We start from the raw sequence: 23,108 nt of genomic DNA on the forward strand, positions 1-23,108 counted from the left end.
CGGCCCCCTGTCCAAGGGCCCCTACCTTCTCAGAAACACAAGAGGGAGGAGAGGTGTCTCCCCTGGCATTTGAGGCCCTGCAAGGCCCTGGGGGAAGCACCAGGTCACCCCCTCATCTCCCTTCTCCAAATTCAGGCCTGCCACTTCACCTAAAGATGGGGTTCCAAGTCCAGCCCGGGAAGGAGGCTTCCCCCGCTGAGCCCACAGTCACACGTTCTCTCAGGATTGACATACCTTGCTGTCCAGGGAGACCAGCTGGGCCCACAGGACCTGGAGATGGAGTCGGGAAGAAATGGCTTTACTATACCTCTAGGGTCATAGTTCTAGAAAGATCTGAAGAAAGGGCAGGGCAGGTGCCCCAGGGACACAGGTAGCTTCCTCCCAGGTGCAGAACAGTGGCCCAAAAAGGTGAGTTTGTTGACTGATTGGAGACCAGCCCTGTGACCCATCCCATTAGAGCTTCTCTGCCCAACTCTAGGGCTTCGGGGAGGCCTGGGGCCACTGCCCCCCAGGTGGGGACTTCTCAGCACCCTCCTATCCTCCCTCTCACTGGAACCGGTCAGGACAGAAGGCTGATCCATACCCGTGTGGGTTGCATTAAATCACCTACTTTATTTACATGTAAAATTTTTTAAATTGAAAAATAGATAGGCGCGCCTGGCTGGCTCAGTCGGAAGAGCATGAGACTCTTGATCTTGGGGTCATGAGTTCCAGCCTCATGTTGGGTGTAGTGATTATTTAAAAAAAAAAAAAAAAAAAAACCTAAAAAAAAATAGATATAAAATCAAAGGTATTTTGGAAAAGTAGAAAAAAGTATCACCTATACTCCTTTAACCTGTAAGAATTTCATTTCCTTACAGCATGTTTTTTTTTCTCATCTTGTAAAACTACAGTCGCAGCCCTCAGAGGGCACAGGGCTCGAGCAACCTGCACTTCTAAATGACAGCTTGAAGTCGGTGTGATTTTGTAGCAATCTCATTGCGGTTTGAACAATGTGGAGATGGTTTCTCCAAATAGATTCCTAGCATTTTTGTTGCCCTTAATGCATTTTATTGAATTGTTTTCCAAAAAGCAACAAACTGAAGTCACACACAGGCTGCAGAGGTGGCAGGATCGGGGCCAAAGTCTGCCTCTGCTAGTTCTTAGCTGAGTGACCACAAGGCTGCTGGAGGGGGCGGGGGCAATGCCTGCCGGGTGGGGCTTGGGGTGCCTGCTGCAGGGAGACAGGCGCTCACTAGGCTGGGCCGTTGCAGGCTCCTCCCTGGGGCTCAGGACCTGAGCAAACACTGCTGTACTTAAATGCAACCAAGGAGTAAAGCAAGAAAACAACTGACCTGGGGCACCTGGAGGTCCTGGCGGTCCCATGGCTCCAGGAGGCCCGGGGGGGCCTGGGACAGTGATCGTCGATGATCCCTCTAAAAACAGAAGGCTTGTGACCCGGGACCCTTCTTCTTGCTGAGAGGCACTGGGACCCAGGCCAGGCTGCCGGCGGGGCAGGCTGGTGCCTCCTGCCCCCACCTCCGCCCCGTTACCTCTGACCCCAGGGCCCTCCTCCCCTGCTGCCAGAAGCTCAGACTGGCACTGCCTGAGGGTGCCAGGCACAGCCGGGGCAGATGTCCAGGACACAAGAGAGACCGAGGAGGGCCACCCTCCCGGGCCTGCCTACCTGATGTCATGATCCTGCCTGGAGCTCCAGGTTCACCTGGAGGGGAGGAGAAGGAGAAGTTATTCCCAGGGTTACTTAGTGGCTCCATAAGTCATTTCCAAGGCTTCTGATTGAGTTTGCAAGGCACTCCTGGGCCTCCAACCCCTGGGCTAAAGGCGTTTTAATGAACCATGGGGAGCATGTAGGATGCATTAAGCACCAATCTCTGCCAGAGACCCTGAGGCCACAAAGAGCTTCCTGGCCCACATTAGTCCTTGGAAGCAGCTGGGACTCAGCGAGAGAGGAGAGAGAGGACGTGGGAGGGTCTCCCTTCCCGCCAGGCCAGAAGGAGGCTGACTGAGAGTCATCCCCACTCCCACGCTGGGCCTCTCAGGCTCTTGCTGGGAACCGCCTCAGATGGAAGAGCCCCAAGAGGACAGAGGACAGAGGCCTGAGCCTGGGGGGTAGAGCCTGGTCCCCAGAATGCTCCTCAGGACACAGATTCCTGGGACGGAAGTTGAGGCGTGCAAGAGGAGAAAGGGGAGCCGTGGCTGCTAAGTGCGGGAGCACCCAGAGGTTGGCAGATTTCCTTCCTGCCTGTGTCTGAGAGGGTCCAAAATGCAAACGTGGGCAGAGGGCTTCCAACAAGGGGATTCGGATTCATGCTTTCCCAAACTTATGGACCCTGGACACTGTGCCCATGAAGCATCTCTCGAGCCTGGAAATGCACGGACCCCAGGGAACTGAGCAAGCAGGGTGGAGGACAGAAGAGCCCGCCCCTGGGGTCCCTCAGGGGCCTCTTCCGTCATTTCCCAGGGTCTGTGGGAAAGCCACACCACACCGTGATGGAGACAATGATCCCTCTTGGAGGAAGTAAAGGGTGGTCTCTGCTTGCTATCTGCCAGTCTCTGGGGTCAAGGTCAAGAGGAGAAAGCACTGGTGTTTGTTTTGTTGGAACACCACCCAGGGTTAGGGGAGACATCTGCCTCCTGTGCACACTGTCCAGAGGGGGCTCTGAAATCCCTCTGGGATAGCAAGTCACAGGCTTGCTTGCTAGCCTTGAGAAGGACAGGCTATCTGGGATCCTCAGGGAGTCCTTCTTACAGTGCTCTATCAATCCATGAACAGATCCATGGCTCCAGAGGTTTGTCTGCCAGGATGTAGGAACTCAGCTGTTATTATGTTGGAATTATATTGACTTGTCCCAAAAGAACTCCCTGGCCCAACCAATCATTGGAGATAGTTTCTGGAAAGTAGTAATTTCATTCCTAGAGTCTCCTCCAGAGAATTGTGACTGCTCAGGATGGCAAAGCTCCATGGAATGTCAGGATTTGGGAACAGAGTCACAGGGACAGAAGCAAAAGACTATCGCTGAGCACTGTCCGACCCTGGACGGGCTCAGGGTTGGTATACAGGGGGTGCAGAATTGGACAACAGTGGAGGAGCAGAGCAGGACAGCAGGGGTACCACACGGGCCCCGGGCAGAGCCCTGCAGAGGATTCTCCTAGAGCTCATCTGAGGTGCTCCTCCCTGACTGCAGAAAAGTCTCAGCTAGAGAACTTTGTGGGGTGCCCGGGCACACTGAGGGCTGCGGGAATGAGAAAGTTGAGGGTGGTCCTGTCCCAGGGAAGGGTCACGTGATGGAGGACCAGGGCTAAGCCAGGGAGATGGAGCATGAACAGGGATATTTTAGAGGCAAGCCAGGAGACGGAAAGGCTCTGAGAGGGAGCACCCTTCCCGATCCTCCTTCAGCGGTGGCCTGGAGACATCTGGTGTACAGCCAGGCGCAGGACTGGGGGTGGGGGTGGGGGCTTGAGGATTCAGGGCTCAATGGATCAGAACAAATCCCTGGCTCCCCAGCCTCACAGCCTTCTGCTGATGCCACTAGATGCCACTGTTGATCCAGACTCTGGCCAGAGGGGCTCCCTCCTGCCTGGCTCTCCCCTCCTGCAAAAGCTAGTAAAAAGGAGGAACATCTGATTTGGAAAATCACTTGCCTTTAGCTCCTGGTCGGCCAGGGGTACCAGGAAGTCCTAATGGGATTAAAAACAAGTCAGTCGGGATGATTAAAGCCCAGCAATCCCAGACCCCTCTGGCAGGAAGCCCGCTCCCTCACTGGGCACAGTCCCCAGTGCCCACTGAAACTGCAGACCCCGGGCTGTACCTTCTGCTGTAGCCTGGGGGCCCCTCGGAGGCCTCTCACTGAGCCCTTCTCCCTCTCTGGGAAATGGGGCAACCACCAGGCTTGAGGGAGGCAGAGGCCTGTGGACTCGGCTTTGGAGGATGCCAGCCGGCCTGAGTGATGAACCCCTGTAGCCTGGGGAGCTGCCCCGGTCCCCACCCTCCCCAGCAGGGTAGGTGAGCAGGGGCCACGGCTTCTTCCCATCTTGCTTTTGTCTGCTGAGCTCTGGCAGGGAGCATTTGAAGGCGGACCCTGTGCACTCAACTTTGCGGGGGAGACCAGCTGCTTGATCTCATTTTGCATCTTTCCCTAAATTTCCTTTAGGAGCTGGGGCTGGGCATGGTGACAACTTCTCAAATCCAAATGGGTAAACCCCCAGTGCCACTGTAGGGCCAACTCGGCCCCTGAAGCTGTCCCAGGGTGATCCGGTCCTTGCACCGGGTGAGCCCCTTTCCTACCCTGCCAGGGGGACACGAGGCCTCTGGGGGCCAGTGCAACTCCTGTGCCTGGAGCTTCCTCTCAGGGTTCCTGTACCCCAAGGCATACAGAATCGGCATACGATTTAACCATGTTTCTCCAGAACGGCTTTCTAGATTGTTTTGTATTTTTCCTTCCTAAGGGGTTTCTTAACACTCACAGGGAAAGAACCTGAACCAGTTTTTGCGCGGGTGGGGCGGTGGGGAGGGCGGCGCATACAGGGAGCAGGGGAAACTCAAGGGGACTGGAGAGGCATTTCCCATAAGCTGGAAGCGGGCGACCAGGCAGGGGGATCTGGAGGTGGAGGGACCCGGTGACTCACCCTGAGGTCCTTGTGGTCCTGTGAGACCTACGGGAAGGAGAACAGAGAGAGGTGAGGGGTGGAGGGGCTGTGCCCTGAGCCACAGGAGGGCAACTCCAGGGCCCTCCCAGGACAGGACAAAGAGCAGTTCTTTGCACTTCGCAGTGACATGACCATGACTGTCAGGCCGAGGTTCCTGGCCTGACCCGGATCACACCCTTCGGCGTCTGAGAGCCAGGAACCCAGCGAGCTCCTCCACTCAGGGACCCCAGGGCTGCCCCCACCCCCAAGGCTCCCTCCCTTGGTGCTCCCTGTCTGGGCACCCGCCAGAGGAGCCAGGAGGCTCCCCTGTTCCAGGCAGGCCCCTCAATAAATGCGGCCCTGCCCCTGCAGCTGCCTTGGCTCGCTGCCCTCTGCCCTCCTGGAGCCCTGCGGATCTTGCTCCTGTTGTGCCTTGAGTGGGAACCCTAAAAATGGCCTGTCCTCTCTGACTGGCGGGTATCTGGTGAGGGTCCTGGGATGGCCAGAGGGGAAACAGACAGACGGACGGACAGAGGGGATGGGATCAGAGGAACAAAGCATGGAAATGGCCTTAATCTCTGCAACTATTTTTTTAAAAGATTTTATTTATTTATTTATGAGAGACACACAGAGAGAGGCAGAGACACAGGCAGAGGGAGAAGCAGGTTCCCTTCAGGGAGCCTGATGTGGGACTCAATCAAGGACCCTGGGATCACGACCTGGGCCAAAGGCAGACGCTCAGCCATTGAGCCACCCAGGTGTCCCAAACTCTGCAACTGTTAAGAGATTCCTTGCTCCTTTCTAGAAGTCCTTGTTAATTAACTGTCAATCTCTCTCTTCCAAATTGCCAGAGTTGGTGACTGAACGGTGTCAGAACCTACAGTCACTGTACACAGCACAAGCCAGCTGTCACCTGGCAGGTGAGAAGGCATGTGCATTCACCTGCATGCATCCTCCTTGCATGCATGCGCGCGCGCGTGCACATGCACACACAAACACACACACACACACACACACACACACACACACGGCTGTGGCTCCCTCTTCCCACTCTGTTACCTGGCTTTCCTGGGTCTCCAGAAGGCCCTTGTGGGCCACGGGTTCCAGGCATCCCTGTTAGACCTTGTTCACCTAAAGAGAGCATGACCCACATGGAAAGGTTTTCCTGTTAGGAAAGCTGAACCAGCCAGCACATCTGAGCCTATGGTTTCTTGAGATTTTACTGAGTAACTTGCTGGCAGGTGGAAAGGAGAGGGAAATAAGACCTGGGCCTCCCGGGGTTCCACATGGTGCATGCCCTGCTGGCGTGATGATTCAGAGGACTGGGCCCTGCCTGGTGGGATGTGGGCAGGGCAGGGCAGGGCTGGGCTGGGCTGGGCTGGGCAGGGCAGGGCAGGGCAGGGCAGTGAGAGTGAGGAGAGGAGGGCAGGGACGCACCTCTTGGGCCTTGGTGTCCATCAGGGCCAGCAGGTCCTAGGAAAGCAGAACCACAGCTCCTCAGTTATCCCAGCAGCTATTTCTGGGATGCCCTGCAGCTTCTCCAGGCTGCCTCCCAGATGGGAGCCGTGCAGCCCCTCCCAGAGCCGCCAACCATGGAAGAAGCCCTGTCTTTGTGATCCCCTCTGGATGCCACTTTCTCCCTGGCCTCTTCCCCTAAACCAGGAATGTGTGTTTTCCTGCAGAGAACGAACAGGCCGGCAACTCCCCATTGCATCCCCAGGGCCTACGGGGTGACTCCGCACACACCAGAAGCTCCATTTGTGTTTGTCTTATTGAGTCAGGGTCCTTCAAGCTCTCATCTCCTCTGCTGTGGGCACTTTGCTAACCTAAGTCCAAGGTGGTGTCCTTCTGGGACCACGTCGCACTCCCCCACCCCTTTTTCTTTCCTCCCTCATGTTGTATCTACATGAAATGTTCTAAACTGACCATGATGAAATCGTCCTTACTTTCTAAGGCCATATGAAATACACCCTCCTTCATCCTCTAGTGGGAAGGAATCTCTCCCTGCTGTGTCCCCGTGGCACACTTTATCTCCCCTTGCAGGAGGTAAAGCATCTTACTTGGCGCACACGGCGTCCTGTATATATTCGGAGCTTCCTCACTCTGTTAAACGAATGAGAAAGTGAACATACCACAACCCCATCGGTGGAACTTAAACCCTTTTGGGGACTTGGTGCTAAATGCTTGACACTTGGAGGGTCCGTGGTCAGCTTCCACGTCTTGGTTGACAGACACCTTGCTAAGAGCAGCAAAATAGCCAACCCCTGGATGTGGCTGTGACAGCAGCTCTGGAGTACCAAGGCTGGGCCTGGAATACTGGGGGTTCCAAAGGACCTTCATACTTATCTGTCCTCCCCAGGGGCCCAAGTGACTCAGAGGCAGGGACTGGCATGGATGCGCCACCAACCCCCCAGCAGTGAGAGACCCAGAGACGACTGCCAGACCCAGAAACGGCCTGTAGACAGACCCTCTGCCAGAGGCCCGCAGATTGGAGGGCAGGAGAGGCAGCTCCAGACGCAGGCTCTGGGCTCTCCCGCCAGGACCACCCACCGCATCCATTCCTTTGGGACACTCACCTACTGCTCCTTTAGCTCCCGGCTCGCCCACGGCACCAGGCAAGCCTCTCAAGCCCGGCTCACCTGCAAAGGAAACAGGCTAGCTGACTGGAGGCTTCCAAGACACGCGTGCTTCATGCCTATGAGGACGCCCCTCCCTCCCGCCACCCCCAACCTGCCACCTGCCCAACCCGAGGAGCCTGATGACAGAGGTCAGGACACAGCCTCTGCTTAGCATCTATGGTCAGGGTCCCCGGCGAGGGCAGGCCCAGAGCCACGTCAGGGCTCAATCTTCCTTCTTAGCACCACAGAGCTGCCCCTTCGAGCCAAAGCACTGATCCCCTCTGGATGCCATTTTCCTTTTTTAGTCACTCAAGTTGGCAGGAGGATAAGTGGACGAGAGGCTTACCACTAGTGCCAAAGCTCTGCTACTTTGGGAAGAGCTTAGTTTTCCCAACTGGATTCCCCCCAAAATAATCCAAGACAATCAGACACTCCCTTTTCTGTTCCAAACATTTACCATCTGGACTATACATACGTTTTGATGCTGGCTTATACGCCATTCACTCTTATTTTATCTTGTAGTGGGTTTTTTTTTTTTTTTTCTAGATTACGAGTTTTTGGGTGGTTTTTAGACAGATTCTGTCTCACATTTCTGTATTTCTCTCCACCTCCAGGGCCTAGTGGATTTACGCAAAGTCTAATGGATCGCCACGGATGCCTGTGTGGGACTGACCTGTGAGGCCTCGGGGTCCTTTCTCACCCTGGTCACCTGAAACGAACATGGGGCAGGATGGGGTGGCAGGAAGCGCCAGTCCAGGAGCCAGGAAAACTCTCAGAGAGAGAGACCCCTGGCTGTGAACACTTCTCACTGTGCCTGCAAGCTGTGGTCCGCAGGATGTTGGCAGGAACTGGACGCTGGAGGAGCTGAGGAGCACGCATGCTCCCCCCACCCGGGTCAAGGCCCACCCGCAAACTGACCCCAGGCCCTGCTGTCACTTAAGTGGGTGCCATGGGTGCAAGGAGAACCAGACTAGAGGGTGCGTGTCTCAATACTGTGTCCTGGCCACACTGTGAACCACCCGGCTCTAGGGCTGTGACATAGCCCTGTTTCCCCTCTTCCTGTCTTAATTTCCCTAGCTGAGGGGCTGGGCTAGAATGAGCTCTCAGATATACCCCAGACTCTGAGGCAGGAGTCCTATTGGGGTTCCTCAGAGTCAGACAACAATGGGGATGTCTGAGCAGCAGCAACGTACCTTTGGGTCCTGGTGACCCCAGAGGTCCTTTGTCACCTGGAAAGGTAATGGACAACTCTGTGTAAAGAGCCCTGGCAAGGAGGACACCCAGGGGAGGACAGTGTGTGTATAGACAGGCTCTCCCGCCATCCTGACCTGCCCTCTGCTCACATACCTGTCAACCTGCAAAGGCTATTGGTCACGTGCACCAGACCCTCCCTGTCCCCCAGACCCCCTCCTTCAGTGAGTGGTATCTATAGGGTAACCTGTCCTTCCTCCCAAACCCTCTCCCAAGTTTACCTTTGATACCAGGGAGTCCAACTTCACCTCGGAGCCCTTGTGGACCCATAGGGCCTGCAAACAAAGGAAGCCATGCAGAGAGCTGAGTGTCTCGTGCTCTGGGGCTGATGGACAAGAACACGGGGCACGGACTGGCATGCACACAGGTGTGCACACACCCTGAGATAACAAGGGCTGTTCTCCACAGACTCCTCCCCATGTCCCTGCTACATCGTCCCGGGCCAGCTTCTGGCTCATGTTACCAGCCTGAGTATGAGGATACCCTGTGGGACCCGGGCAGACATGGGGGGCTGCAGCTCGAGATTCCCACAACAGCAGAAGGGCTCTGGCCCACTGAGAGGGGGTGGTGGCAGGGACTCTGCTCAGGTGCAGCAGGATGGGGATCTGAGAACCACTGGGTACCCAGTGGATGGAAGTTTTGGGTCTCTGGAAGCCTCACTTTATAGGTTTTTTTCCCTTTAGCATCCCTGTCTTTTCCCCAGAAACAGCACCTGCCACAGCATACTGACCTGGGGGACCCCGTGGGCCTGGAGAACCGCCGGAACCTGAGAAGGATGACAAGACAGCTGATATCAGGGGCAGGGCACAGGCCAGGGATGTCCGAGCCTGCGGTGAAGGGCAGGTGGGGGCTCACTCCCAGGGGACCCCAAGCCAGTGGGTCAGAGAGTGACCCCAGTGCAAAGTTCTCCTGAGGGAGGCAGCTGCAGGTGTGGGATCCAGAGACCCCTGCTCCTTGGCAGTCAGAGGCAAACATCTGGGCCTGAGCAGCAGCAGGGAGGAGAGTTGGCCTGAGGGGTGCCAGACAGGCCCCCTTCACCCTGAGTTGTCCAGACATGTTGCTTTTGAGCGAGCGCTTCTGGGCACCAGTCAGGTGAGGTAGTTGTTTGGCTTCAGACTTTCAGACCCATCTACTCGCTCAGGGGCCACGTAACAGGGCCACTGAAGAGCGATGGAAACATGGTCCCAAATCTGCCATGAAGCCAAAAATACAGCCCCAGTTCTGACCCCCAGGGACTCCTTGGTGCGTGTGTGTGGGGGGGGACGCTTTCTGGGCCCACTGTCCCTGCACAGGCCTGGGGCAATAGGTCAGGGCTGCTGGGATCCCAGCACCTGGCCCTCTGTGACCCATCCTGGTCCCGGATGTGGCAAATCTGGTTACTGTCCTGACACCTGACTCACCTTTGGGACCCACAGATCCTGGAACGCCAGGTGGGCCCTGAACACCGGGTTCACCAGCAGCCCCTGGGGAGACATGAGAGGGCCCTCAGTTTGGTTTCCAGCAGGCTGGGCAGTGTCATTTTGGGAGACACTCCCCAACCTGCTGGTGGTCTCTGATCCATTTGATCCTCCTCGAGGCCACGAATCTGCAAAATACCTTCAGTTTCTACCCACAGAGCCTTTCTATTCCATGAGGTGGCACCCAGTCAGTACTCAATATTTGTTGCCTGGTTGACCAATATTTTTAAAGGAAAGTGAAGCTAAAAACAAAGCTTCTTGCCCATGATCTTTTGGCATTGCGAGCACTTCTGGTGTCTGTGCTTGGCTCCCCCTGATAAAAGCAGACTCACGGTTAAGAATCTAGTTGTAGCATCTTCCCCGCCTCCGCCAGGGCTGGGCCTGTGTCTTCTCCCCTGCCTCCTTCCAGCCATGAGAGGCTCAGGACCTACACTCTGCTCTGCCCTCAGCCCTGCTCTGCCCTGAGCTCCTCACCTCAGCCTGACTCTGCGCTGCCCACCAGGGAAGACCCGCTCTCTCCGTGACCGTGTTCTTTGTCGATTCCAAGCACTGCAGGGTTCTTAGCTTCAGACCTGAGCCCACAGCCCAGCCCACATCCCCTCATTAGAGCAGGCCTGAGGTAGATGCTCAGCAAAGGTGAGCGAAAGGAAGGAGGAAGAAAGACCTTAAGAAGGAAGCATGGATGCAGCTCACACTCCCGGTGAAGGACAAGCCTCTTACCTCTGTCCCCTTTCTCTCCAAATCCAGGAGGCCCTGGTTCACCACGAGGTCCCATGGGACCTTCTCGCCCTCTCTGGCCCATGGGTCCCTCCATGCCGGGTTCTCCTAAAGAAAGGAACAGGCATCTCAGGGTTAGGACCTGATGCCAAGGCTGAGGGCTCCATCGGCAGCATCCGGCTGACACATCTGCCTGGAGCCCCCACGCTGGTCTCCCGGCTTCTCCCTCCCCCTATAGCCCAGGTTCTACCCAGACGCTAGAGTGACCCTTAGAAAATGCAAGTGGATCACACCCTACTTCTGCCCCAAATCTGTGAATGGCTTCTTCACTCACTGGGAGTAAAAGCTGAAGTGTTACCACAGCCTCCAAGGCCCCACAGGATCAAGAGGCCTACTGCTCCTCCACCCGGTCTTCTGGAGCTCCAGCCAGGCCTCCCCTTCCTCCTGTGCCCCAGGGCCTGTGGGTGCTCCCTCTGCCTGCAGTATTCCCCCCATGTCTCCCATGCCTGGCTCCCCAACCCTCTTCAAGTCTGTTCAAATGGCCACTTCTCAGTGAGGCCTTCCCTGACAGTGGTATTTAAATGTACCCCTTCTGCACTCCTAGCACCTTCCCCGGGTCAGTCTTTCCCATTTCAGGAGCCACCTCCCACCCTGCTCCGCACTTCACTTATTTGTCATGTCTTTTGTCTTTTGTCTTTCTCCCCAACTCAAAGATAAGCAGGGGTAAAAAAAAAAAAAAAAAAAAAGATAAGCAGGGGTTTCTGTTTTGCTCACCAAAGTCTCTCCAACTCCTGAAACAGAGTCTGGCACACAGCAGGCACTTAATAAATGTTTACTGACTGACTGACTGAATGAATGAATGAGTGAATGAATGAATAAAAGAACAAAACAACAGAAAAAAGTGGTTCTTACCCACACTGCCTTTTTGTCCCTTTGGTCCTTGTGGACCCGGGTGGCCCAAGACCCCAGGGATGCCTGTGGATACACAAGAACACCTTAGCCCTGTGTTTCCCTTAGAACTGGGAGCCAGGGCTGGGCTGCCTGCGACAGGAGCCACACGTACACACCTGGAGTCCCGGGGAGCCCTCGGTCTCCTGTGGGGACAGAGAGAAAAGTGAGAAGTTAGAGGACTTGCGTCCATTACCTAAAAGAGCCACTGGTAGGACTCAGGTAGGATTGCCAAAATCAGTTTGCACTACAGATAAATGTGGAGTAAATCTACACGTTTATTGCAATATTTGGGACACGCTTACAGTGAAAAATCATTTATCTGCAACTCAAATTTGACGCCTTATATTTTATGGCAACCAGAGAGTCAGGGACTCCAGGACCAACAGTCCTCATCTCCAGTAGGGTCAGGAGGGGTGTGTGGCCTCAGTGCAAGCTGGAGCCGCAGGGAAAAGGGCCAATGCAGTGACCCAGGCTGGGAGTGGGAGGCAGGGAGTCCTGAAGGGAAGTGGAGAAACCCCAATTCCTGCCCTGGAATCTCTTGAGAAGGGAGGTGAAGTTGGGGACAGAGAGACAGCCCTGTCATTTTGAACAGTGGTTCTCAGAAGATGCACCCCTGGCCTCAGAAACCCCGGGGTGATCACAACCCTCGACTCCTCGTGCCAACCACACCTGCCAAATCAGAGGTTCTGGGAGGGGGCCCAGAATCTTCTGGCAATTCTCCTAACACACTTAAGTTTGCAAACCCCACTCAGCCAGATCAAGGGGTGCTGCTGTGTGGTCATTGGGGTAAGGAACCTCTTTCTCCCATGGGTCTGTCCTACTGATTATCAAACCACTTTTCTGAGGAAATAGACAAATTTCCTACAGCATATGTCATATCTTACACAAGTTAGCACATGATAGTTCCCCAGCTAAAACACACTGTGGGGCACCTTTTCCTGTGAATATGTCCTGCCTCCCTGCTGGACTGCCCACTCCCTGAAGGCAGGTGGTGTTGTCCCTACTGGATTCCCCCACAGGAGCCCCATTTCTGACTGTTGGGTGTCATCTCCAACCTTCTCCTACTAAGACCCCTGTGAGCAGGCTGCTCACCTCCAGTGATGGTCCCTGATCTGGGTCATCAAAATTAACCTGAGGAGAGGAGGGAGGGATCCAGTCCCAGAGGATCTGATTCCTGGCAGGGACCAGGAACCTGCAGATCTAGAAATCTCACTAAGGATTGTGTAGAGCAGCAGGTCCTTGGGCCGCCCTTTGGAGCTGAGGGGGATACAGGCCCTGGACGCCTTTGGAATGCTTGTTGGGGAAGTCCTTAGAATCTTGAGGAGGGACAAGGGACAGTGCTTCCCCAGACACACAGAGCCCTGCTCTGTCACTAAGCCCCCTGACCCTGAAAGCCCAAGGGTCTGCAGGTCCTACACAAAGGAGAGCTGGCCAGGAAGACTGGGTGTGCAGGAAACATGCTGGCCGACTGCCTTAAACCAACCCTTACTAACATTTTAGGTCCAAATCTCCACGTTTGATTTACCTTTAGGGCCTTGACTTCCCATGTCACCTAAAATCAGAAAGATAAGAAAATCATGAGACACGGTGAGAACTCCCGGGGCCATTCTCTTCTACTGTTTGAAGACCCACAAACGGCAGTCCTGTGTGAGCTGGCATGAAACATGGGTTCCTCTGAGTCTCCAACTGTGTCATTTGGGCACATCATTGGGCCACTCTTCAGTGATGCCTGAGGTCCCTTCTCGTTCTAAGATATCTTGACCATAAAGCCAATCCTCAACCCTCCTGACGGATACCATAAGCTCTTTCCACTGCTCATCCTTCAACTTGGAAGACCTGAACCCAGAAAACCCACTCCAAGTGCAGGAAAGGAGACCAGGGTCGGGGCTCAGACCATCCAGTACCTTTAGGGCCAGGGCTTCCTCGGAGATTTCCTACAAGAGAAGGTAAACCTGGAGTTAGCTGCACATCTCGTGTGTGTCACATGCACACGCACACATTCACAGGAGGGGCATCATGGAGGCATGGGGGAGGAAATGGAGGCTGGGACCAGCAATCAGGCTCTAAGATGTGCTAGTTGTGTGATCTGGGGCAGTTCTCCTCTAGGGGCCAGTTCTCCCAGCAGTCAGATGGGATGGCAGTGCTGGTCGCCCTCCCAGGCCCCTGGGCAGGACTGCAGGAGGAGTGTGGGAAGGGCTGCCGAGCACCCAGCCCGGGGAGCCAGCAGGCCTGGGCTCTGCCCCACGCCGCCGTGTTCACGCGGTGCTCACCGTTTTCTTGCTCGGCCATCAACCTGTTCCTCACGAACAGCCAGAGCTCCTCCTGCCGGTGGCCATCCAGCCCTAGTTTGCCGCCTGCTTCCACGCTGGGTGCTTCCCCCTGCAGCCAGTCCTTGTTGGCCCGTTGCATCTCCTCCTTGAAAAGCAGCACGTTGCTCCGGCTCTGCTCCAGCTCTGCCACCCGTGCCTTCAGCGCCCTCACCTCCTCAGCTGTAAGGGGTGGATGGGAGGCTGGTCAGCCAGGCTGGGCTTCCCTGCACAGGGCTCGCCTCCAGGAGCCCCACCATGGCACCCCGGGGACATTGTGCTGGAAGCTGTACACAGAGACCCCCTGTTGTGACGGCCAGCGGCGGGAGGGGGTAGCTACTCAGATGGCAGCCCAGCCTTAAAGAAACCTGGCCTAAGAGTCAGTCTTCCCGTGGGAGGTGGCGATGGCGCGGGCCCTCCTTCTCCCTGGGACCGGGTGCAACAGGCCACATAGAGACCCATACAGGATGTGGGAAAGGTGAAAAGCAGAAAGGCTACGAGAAGGCCTGACTTGATTATGAAGGGCAGCCAACTGCTTGCTGAACAGGCTGTTTGGGGGACAGGGGGCCCTAGGCTAGTAGCCACACAGGCCACAGAGCAGCTGTGGGACCCTGGCCAGGTGCTTTTGGAGCTTCAGCTTGCTCATCTGCAGTAACAAGGGGTCTGTACTGATCATCTCTGACCCCCCAGTCCTGCACACCTGGGCCATGCTGACTCCTGCCCTCTGAATGGGCAGTGGGGCCCTGCCACTGCGGTCACATACCCAGAGCAATGAGGCCAAAGAGTAGCCCTAGGAGCAGCAGCCAGGTGAGCAGCAGGCCCAGCAGCCACTTCCACCAGCTGCAGCAGGAGCCACAGGGGCACCAGGCTGGCGCTGCTCCCCATGGGCCACCACCGCCACCGCCGCCACCACCGCCACCACCACCACTGCCACCACCACGATGGTTGTAGTTGTGCATTTCTGTGGAAGACAAAGGAAGAGTAAGGTGAATGCAGCCCTCCCCCAGAGGGCTGAGGGAATGCTGGTGGGGCGGATAATTCCATCAAGGAGAAGGCTGACTCCTGGGAAAACACCAGGCCATGGCTGGTGAAGAGCACATGGCTGTGCAGACCAGAGGGGGTCCCCTCACCTCTGTTTCCTTCCTTATAAAATGGGGTTAAAAGATTGCCTACTTCTCAAGATGGTTGTTGAATGAAGGAAATAAGGTATGTAAGGTAGTAGCACAGAACGCAGCACATAGCACGGAGTTTAAAAGCCTTCGGGATGACCACGAATCTGCTAAGAGTTCCTGCATCTGATTATGGCCAAACCCAAAGCATTCCCACCTCCCCACCTCTGTTTCCACTGTTCCTTCTTCATAATCCTTGCATGTCTGAAATTACACTCAGCACCTAAGTGTGGCCAGGAAGTATTCTGGGTATTTGTTTTGTTTGCTTTTTTTAGTGAAAAGTGTTTTTAGTGGCTAAAAGGGGCTGATAAGCTCTCACAAAGCTGTGGAAGCAAGTGAGTTAAGTATAAAGGACTGGAGAAGTGCATTGTCTCAGTGGCACCTTGAAGCCCAGGCAGGGGGTGTTCTGTGAGACACAACAGCAGCTCCTGGACTGCTGGGAGACCCTGGACCCTGGACAGTGGCGATGGTGCCCACAGGGTACAGGCAAGGCCTGGGAGCCACCCCCCCGCCCGAGCTGAGCTCCTTCTGCAGCCTCGTCCCAGCTCCCAGCCTGTCCCCCCACCCCTGTGTCCTTCAGGCCTGCAAGGAAATGCTTTAGAAGTATGTGGCTCAGGTGTGCCCCTTCCTCAGTCTGTTCCTTCATCCTGTCACTGTAGGACCTGCTGCTGTCACCCACCTGCAGAGGCAGCCTTTCCCTTCGTGGACACAGTCTTCACGTCTCCTGGAAGGCAAAGACCGAGAACAGGTTGTGACCTGAGCTTTTCAACTACAGAAGCCCCCAGGGCAGCCTGAGAGTTGACCGTGGGTGGAACTTGTGGGAAATACGCCAAGATGTGGACGCTTATGTGGACGCTGATCTGATGTTTGCAACAATTACATCGATAAAAACATGGCTGGGCAAGCAATTAATAGTGGGAAAAACCAACATCTTAACCCTCTTGTGACCCTAAATCTTTCAAGCCCAAGACATTCTTGGAGTTCCATGTTAGGAGTGACATTTGCATTCAAACGATAAATGTGCTTATGAGAAAAGACTCTTGATTTCTCGGTTCAGGGACTCTGAACATGTTCCTCACCTGGGGTGGAGGGGCAGAGGGCTAGTTCATGAGTGCCTCCTACTCTCCAACCACTGAATGTTTGTGGGTATGTATGAGGTTTTCTGGGAAAACTGTTTACAGCTTTCATCAGATTCTGAAAGGGGTCTTTTGTCTTCACAGCCCCATTGCCACCCCTAAAATGGAAGTCTTCAAAGTAAGCATTTTCTCGGAGTCAGGCCTGCTGAAGATTGTAATGGATTTCATTTGCATTTTGAAAAGATGTTCTAGGACCCAATTTTTCTCTTCCTTTCCTGACCTCCTTGAAATCAGTAATCTGGAGAGAGTCTTAGGCTCAGAGCAGGATAAGAAATGCAGTTATCCCGGAGAGAATCCAAATACTTGGGAAGAAAAAAAATAAAGATAGCAAGGGCTTTGCAAAAACATTTTCTAGCTGTTCTGAAAATTATGGGACAGGGAGTAAGATGTCATAGATGTCAGACGCACCCCAGGAAGGTGTCGGCTGCAGTAATGCACATGTGCACACACCACACACCCATGAGACAGCGGTGGAACTTGCAGAAATACAGTCTCTGACTCAGCGGGTCTGGGCTAGGCCCGGCCCTCTGCATTTCTAACACAATCCTGGGTGGTGCCCATACCACTGGGCCAGAGGCCACAGTCTGAGCAGCGAGGTCTTGGAAGATAAATAAAGGAGATGCAGACAGATCAAAGTCAGAGGGACAGTGCTCAGATTTCCTCTCACCATTGGCGTCTGATACCAGGCAGGTGTCAGCAGTATAGGCAGCTTGCTTTTCTTTTTTGAGGGTGTCATCTGAAAAAGAAGCTGTGCGCACACCCATGATCATCCAGGGTACTGTGCTCTCACTCCCTGCCGGCCCCAGAGCCACACCTGGGTGGACACCTGGGTAGGAAGAGGGCCCCATGTTCCTAGGTTAATCTCCCACATCTGTGTATGTGGTTAGGAGACTTCCCATTGCCCCAAGACCCCTCTGGGAGTGTTTTGCCAGAATTTTCCTGGATATTTATCTAATTCAAGGCAGACCTGGAACATCGCATTCAGGCAGGCATTTTTCATTTGAGTGGGGTCACTGTGGTTTTCTTTATGAAAAGGTCTCAAACCACCCTGCTAGGACATTTGGTCCCCTACACCGTCTGCCTTTCTCCTGAAACCCGCCTAGCCTGGGCCCCCACGTACTTGCAGCAATTGTGGCGGGGGAGGCAGTGAAGACCTTCCCGCTGTCCTTGGTCATGATCAGCAGCTCCATCTCCTTCTTGGCCGGTGTGTTGTCTTTCTCCAGGATCAGGAATTTACAGTCCTTGTGCAAGAGATCCTCATTCTGGACATTTGTGGTGCAGGCTGGCAAGGAAAGGAGCCGGTGAGGAGGAGGACAGGGAGAGAGGGAAGAAATGAGCCAAAGAGGAAGGAGGAGGAAGACAAGAGGGGAGAGGGGAAGAGAGAGGTGAGCGGGTACCTCTGAGGGTCCCCAGCATCCTAGGGACCAAAGGCACCCTCCCCTGCCCAGGTAGCCATCAGGAGGTCAATGCCGGAAGCACTTGGGCAGCAGGCCTATGATGCTGCCTCCCCACCTGAACAGGGCCACAAGCCCCTTGCCAGGAAGGCACTCCTTGAATTAACGTGGCAGGTTCATTTCTATCCTTCAGCCTCAAGTGTTACCATCCGGGGGGCTCCTCCTGGAGCACCCGGCCTAATATACACACACTCCTATCTCTAGCATGCCATCTATTTCTTCCAGCAGGTGTTATTTCCCGTCATCCTTTCATGTACTTTATCTACTGGGTCTACCTGCCTCCTCTGTGGCAGTGGGCAGCCTGGGAATCTAGTCTGCCTCGTTCGTGCCTGTACTCTGGGCACCAAGAAGAGCGTCCCTCTCATACAAAGCAGGTGCTCAGTGAACCTTTTTTGAATCAGCTAATTATTAAATGGAAGGAAACAACGGGATCAGAGCAGTGGAGGAAAGAACCCACTGGGTGCGGAGAGCATGAGTTGATAAAGATCCTATTGAAAGTGCTTGTGGGGCAGTGGCTGCTTCTGAGGGGCTCCCTTGTTCTTACACTGAGTGACACGTAACAGGAGCAGGCCGGGGGCTTCCAGATATTGGTGGGGACTGGCGGGTAAATGCCTGGCCCAAGGCAGGTGCAGAAGGTGGAGCTCTCTGCCCCACCCCTGGCACCCTGGGCCAGGAAAGCCAAGGTAGGGTCAGGGGCACATACATCCCTGCTCTGTCTTAGCAACAGAGATGCCTTTGGGGTGAGTCACATTTGCAGACCTCAGAGCAGCAATGGATCAAATCTCCTCTCATATAGCAGGTGTCACTGTGGAGCACTTCTCCTTCCGCACAGGCCTGCCCTCAGCAGCTGGGGATAGCTCTCACCTGCAGAGGTGGACACACCAGTGCTCACAACGGCAGGGCTCTGGGGCAGGTTTTTCTTCATACCATACGCTGCAAGAAAGGAACCACTGAGTGAGCAGGGCCAGCATGGGAAGGCAGCTCCATGAAACTTAGAAGCAGCCTGACCAGCCCTAGCGGCCAGGTAGCCTCCACAGGTGAGAGGAAGAAGACAGTAAGAATAAGAAATAAAATGACTACTAATTATGAAGGTAACTCTCCAGCCACAAGGACAGCAATGAGTTTAGATGAAACTTCCTTTGGTCTAATCCTCATCCTTTTAGGACTGTTCCATAACTCCACCTCCTCCATGAAGGCCTCCCAGGATCCTTCCCCTTCAGAACTCTATAACCCTAACACCTGCTCTGCATAACTGGACTCCTGTGGTCTTATAGAATGCCCAGTTTTTTCATGTGTAATAGTCTTTCTACTCCAAGTAGACAGTAAGTAAGTTGAGGGCAAAGACGAAGGTTCACATCTCTTCTGCTCCCCTTCCCAGGCGTGCACAGGGGGTGCACCATGAAATCAGTAAGATGATCAATTTACAGTGACAAGGAACTCCCAGAAACTGCAGTGAGACAGCGATATACAGGTGACACTCCACAGCAATGTGGTTTTTCCTGTGGTTTTCCCTGTGGTTTTTCTCATGTCTGAGCCAGCAAATGCAGAGGCTGGCATCTCTAGGTTGGGAGATAGGGGGCTATTTCTTTGGTGGGAAAGGTTGACTGATTTTTTTTGAGACATTTGGGTCCTTCCAATTCAGTTGCTGGAAAGGGACATTGTGAGGTACAGCTGCAAAGGGGCGTTCCTCCCTGGGCGGAAGCTCCACACCTCAGCTACAGACCTGTGGAGGCGGTGGCCGTGCTGTGGGACAGGGTGGACGAGCTGGGTGCCAGGTTGTTCTGCATGCCAAACACTGTGAAAGCAATGGAGGACAGGTGAGTGCGGGGGGCGGGGGAGAGGGAGGCCCCCCCAAAATCATTTCCACGATAAAGGTCTTGCACAGGACAGATTCCCCAGCTTTCTCAGGGATATGGGGACGCCCCATCTCCCATCAGAGGCCAAAAGCTACCAGCACTTCCAAGTATTGGGTAGTTAGGGCCACGCAACACAAGAGCACTAATTTGCACAGGGTCTGACAGATTTCTCTGTATCCCAGGATGGATGGACTTACTTACTTACTTTCTTTCTATCTATATATTTATTTAAAAGATTTTATTTACTCATGAGAGACAGAGACACAGAGAGAGACAGAGACGGGGTGGGGAGAGCTGGGTAGAGGGAGAAGCAGGCTCCATGCAGGGAGCCCAATGTGGGACTTGATCCTGAGACTCCAGGACTATGCCCCAGGCCGAAGGCAGGCACTAAACTGCTGAGCCACCCAGGGATCTCCTGTATCCCAGGACTTTTAAAAACATCCCTGGGGTCTGGCACCTGGGTGGCTCAGTAGGTTAAGTGTCTGACTCTTGGTCCCAGCTCAGGTCTTGATCTCTGGGTGGTGAGTTCAAGCCCCATGTTGGGCTCCATGCTGGGTGTGGAGCCTACTTTAAAAAGAATATCCCAGGGGTCCCTGTTTGCGCCCTGGGGTGCCCCGATGTACAGTGGGGGACTGTGGGCATAGGACACAGACACAGAGGGGACTGACCTGGAATATCCCTGGTTTCCCCTTGAACACTTCCTTCTTGAGACTCAGATACATAAAAACTCCCCTAGCCCCCATTACAATTTCAGAGACTGGCTGTTGGTTTTTAAATAACGTGTAGAAGCTCATTCCTCCCATCAACAGCTTTTCTTATTCTATCCTCGCTAGTGTTTGGGGCACAGATCATGGATCCAAGATCAGCCCACCTTCCTGAGTCAGGACTTTGCAAAGCAGAATGACAAAGGCAGAAGGAATGAAACATGAACCTGGTGTATTCTGGGTTTGGTGGAGCTCAAGTTAATTGGAGGTATGAAATGAGAATGCTACATTCGCACTTGTGGATATACCAGCCAAGAAAATAAAGAAGGCCCACAGCATTATATTTATTAATCACAGTAACATAGAAGGCAGAGTCCTTAAAGAAAAAAAGTGGGCTGTAACATTTACATAATAGGCAGTTATATAACGAAACCGTGAATACAGATTTCTTTAAAATGGTCATCTTTGCCTTGGGAACTAATCAGTAAAATTGAGCCCTGAACCAACTACAATATTTATAAAAAGATCTAAAGTAAGATCCTTTTCACATAACAATACTTTCTACCTGAGAAATGTCTGGAGCGCTGACTCAGCCCCTTTGCTTCCACTTCTCCATGGCTCACAGAAAAGAAAGGGACCAGCCCAGGGCAAGCAGGTAAGTGAGGCCTGTGGCCCCTCAGCCTTTGACCTGGCCACGGGCCGAGCTCTACCTGCAACCGGCAGGCAGCCCCTGGGCCCTGCTTCTGCGTCCCTCTGCGCGCTGAGCAAAGTCTTCAAGCTCATCGGCAGAAAGGACATTTATGTGGAAACCATTCTGTTTTCCTCAGCAGGAGGGAGCATCAGTTTTTCTTCTTCTTTATAAGATTTTATTTATTTATTTGAGAGGGAGAGAAAGAGAATGAGCGGGGGGAGTGGCAGGCAGAGGGAGAAGGAGACTCCCTGCTGAGCAGGGAGCCTGACTCAGGACTTGATCCCAGGACCCTGAGATCAGGGCCAGAGCCAAAGGCAGAAGCTCAACTGACTGAGCCACCCAGGTGCCTACATCACTGACTTTTTAAGTGAATGTTTCAGAAAAGGCAACACAAGCTGGCGTATACTGACCTGAGGAGCAGGTGCTGACCCCGGGGTGCAGTGTGGAAGAGCCAGACATCATGTTATTTGGAACTCCGAAGACTGCAGGGGAGGAGGAAGGCTGGTGAGAGGGATGTCCAGTCCAGAACGGCGGGGGGGGGGGGTGGCAATAGAAGGAAGGAATGGCAGAGCTACATTTTTAGGTTTTGTTAAATTTCTGGTTTTAGGAAAATCTTGAGCTCTTGCCTTGTAGCAAAGAACCAAATGGTCTGTGGTGTGCCTTGGGTCATAGCCAAGGGATGGTCACAGGGCAGTGGCCTCAGGTGGACACAGGGTCCAGCCAAAGCCCCTCTTGTTAGTCACCACTTTGCAGAGAAGGCATCTGAAGCCCAGAGAAGTTAGTTGACTTACTCAAGGTCACAGTGTATCCATGTGGAGTGAAACTAGGTTCTTTAGATCTGTTTTCATGTTCTTTCTTCTGATACATTGTGCTAGATAGTCCTCCCTATAGGGGACCCCCCAAAATAAACACCTTGGAGACTGAACTGAGTTGGAGTTCCAGTGGAAAAATCTTGGGATGCTAGGCCACAGAAAGCCCCCCAGGGAAGGCCATGGTCGGGGGTCAACACCAGAGAGGTCATATTCAGCTCCAGGCAAAGGTGCACGCACGAGGTTCAGGTAGGAGGGGAAGCACATACCCGATCCTGCAGAATAGGCGTTGGTGTTGAGGAGGGATGAGCTCTGGGTTGTCACGTTGTTGTGATAGGTCCCCATGGAGGACCCTGCCGGCAAGGTGGAAGACCACATGTGGGAGGGAAGGTTGGCATCCAAGATGGTGGCATCATAGGTGCCAGACACTGGAATCAGAGAGGCACACCCACACCCCAGTGAGAGGCAAATCGGCACTCTGTGCTAGGGTAACCCTCTCGGGTTGGTTTGCCAGCACTTTCTTGGGTTTAGCCCCGAATCCCATGACCTGGAAACTCCCTTATTCCAGGGAAGCTGGTTGGGCCACTTCCATCTGAAACCTTGGAGCTGGTGAAAACTTGATCTCCTGTATTAGAAATTTTTACTGGCTCTTGGAGAAATTTGAAGTAGGTCAGTTTTGCTCTGGAGTCTGCCCATTTTTCCAAGATCCCCTCCCCATCTCCTGATGTGCTGGTGTGGTAGGGACCAGTGGGCTCTCTATGTGCTGCTGATTCCACCTTCACAGATGCCAGGGGAATAGCAAATCCCATGTAGAATTCCAGGCACACACATGGCAGGCACAGCTAGAAAAGGCCTTTGTCTGAGACCACACTGCACCAGGGCAGTCTTTCCTGGCTAAGCACTCCATAAACATTCCTATGTGCTGACCAGGCCCAAGAGCCACTCTGCCCCCAGGAGGGGGCTTTGGTGCACCTTCAGATCTGAAGCCAATTCTTCCTCTTCATATACAAGCAGAGTTGGCTCCGCAGGTCATAAAAACCGCCCCGAGGCTTGGTTTTAGATTTATTAAATAAGAGAAAGATCACAATCTCAAGGTGTTTTTTTTTCCCTCCAGGAGTGAAAGACAGAAAAATTCACAGCGAAAAAAAAAATTCATAGCACAACTGGCTTCTTTCTTCATCTCCCTCTGAGGATCTACTTATTCATCTTTCTGCCTCCCAGAGAACCCAGCTTTCTTGGCAGGCATGTGATCTAGGAGTGCTTCCCAACACTCATCCTACTTGACTACGTTCTCCTGGTTATCTTCTTGACTTCCCCCAGAGGCCTTCACCTCTGCGAGTGGCCGTGTCTCCCCGTCTGTTGT

General features: G+C 53.9%; 1 protein-coding gene across 1 annotated transcript in view; it reads right to left on the reverse strand.

Annotated features, from left to right (window-relative positions):
* Nucleotides 1–23,108, reverse strand: part of COL17A1 (collagen type XVII alpha 1 chain) — a 51,670-nt gene that overhangs the window by 10,093 nt on the left and 18,469 nt on the right. The window contains exons 10-36 of the mRNA XM_025993295.2: nucleotides 22,015–22,173; nucleotides 21,347–21,418; nucleotides 19,409–19,480; nucleotides 18,550–18,618; nucleotides 17,352–17,513; nucleotides 16,899–16,979; nucleotides 15,775–15,819; nucleotides 14,690–14,887; nucleotides 13,891–14,109; nucleotides 13,525–13,554; nucleotides 13,146–13,172; nucleotides 11,737–11,763; nucleotides 11,582–11,644; nucleotides 10,673–10,777; nucleotides 9,896–9,958; nucleotides 9,226–9,261; nucleotides 8,717–8,770; nucleotides 8,438–8,473; nucleotides 7,918–7,953; nucleotides 7,203–7,265; nucleotides 6,064–6,099; nucleotides 5,686–5,757; nucleotides 4,627–4,653; nucleotides 3,643–3,678; nucleotides 1,667–1,702; nucleotides 1,335–1,415; nucleotides 235–270 (exon numbers count right to left, since the gene is read on the reverse strand). Of these exons, the coding sequence (XP_025849080.2) occupies nucleotides 235–270; nucleotides 1,335–1,415; nucleotides 1,667–1,702; nucleotides 3,643–3,678; nucleotides 4,627–4,653; nucleotides 5,686–5,757; nucleotides 6,064–6,099; nucleotides 7,203–7,265; nucleotides 7,918–7,953; nucleotides 8,438–8,473; nucleotides 8,717–8,770; nucleotides 9,226–9,261; nucleotides 9,896–9,958; nucleotides 10,673–10,777; nucleotides 11,582–11,644; nucleotides 11,737–11,763; nucleotides 13,146–13,172; nucleotides 13,525–13,554; nucleotides 13,891–14,109; nucleotides 14,690–14,887; nucleotides 15,775–15,819; nucleotides 16,899–16,979; nucleotides 17,352–17,513; nucleotides 18,550–18,618; nucleotides 19,409–19,480; nucleotides 21,347–21,418; nucleotides 22,015–22,173 (1,941 nt within the window). The remainder of the gene's footprint in view (nucleotides 1–234; nucleotides 271–1,334; nucleotides 1,416–1,666; nucleotides 1,703–3,642; nucleotides 3,679–4,626; nucleotides 4,654–5,685; nucleotides 5,758–6,063; nucleotides 6,100–7,202; nucleotides 7,266–7,917; nucleotides 7,954–8,437; nucleotides 8,474–8,716; nucleotides 8,771–9,225; nucleotides 9,262–9,895; nucleotides 9,959–10,672; nucleotides 10,778–11,581; nucleotides 11,645–11,736; nucleotides 11,764–13,145; nucleotides 13,173–13,524; nucleotides 13,555–13,890; nucleotides 14,110–14,689; nucleotides 14,888–15,774; nucleotides 15,820–16,898; nucleotides 16,980–17,351; nucleotides 17,514–18,549; nucleotides 18,619–19,408; nucleotides 19,481–21,346; nucleotides 21,419–22,014; nucleotides 22,174–23,108) is intronic.

Source organism: Vulpes vulpes, chromosome 15 (assembly GCF_048418805.1).
Source record: "Vulpes vulpes isolate BD-2025 chromosome 15, VulVul3, whole genome shotgun sequence".
Lineage (NCBI taxonomy): Eukaryota > Metazoa > Chordata > Mammalia > Carnivora > Canidae > Vulpes > Vulpes vulpes.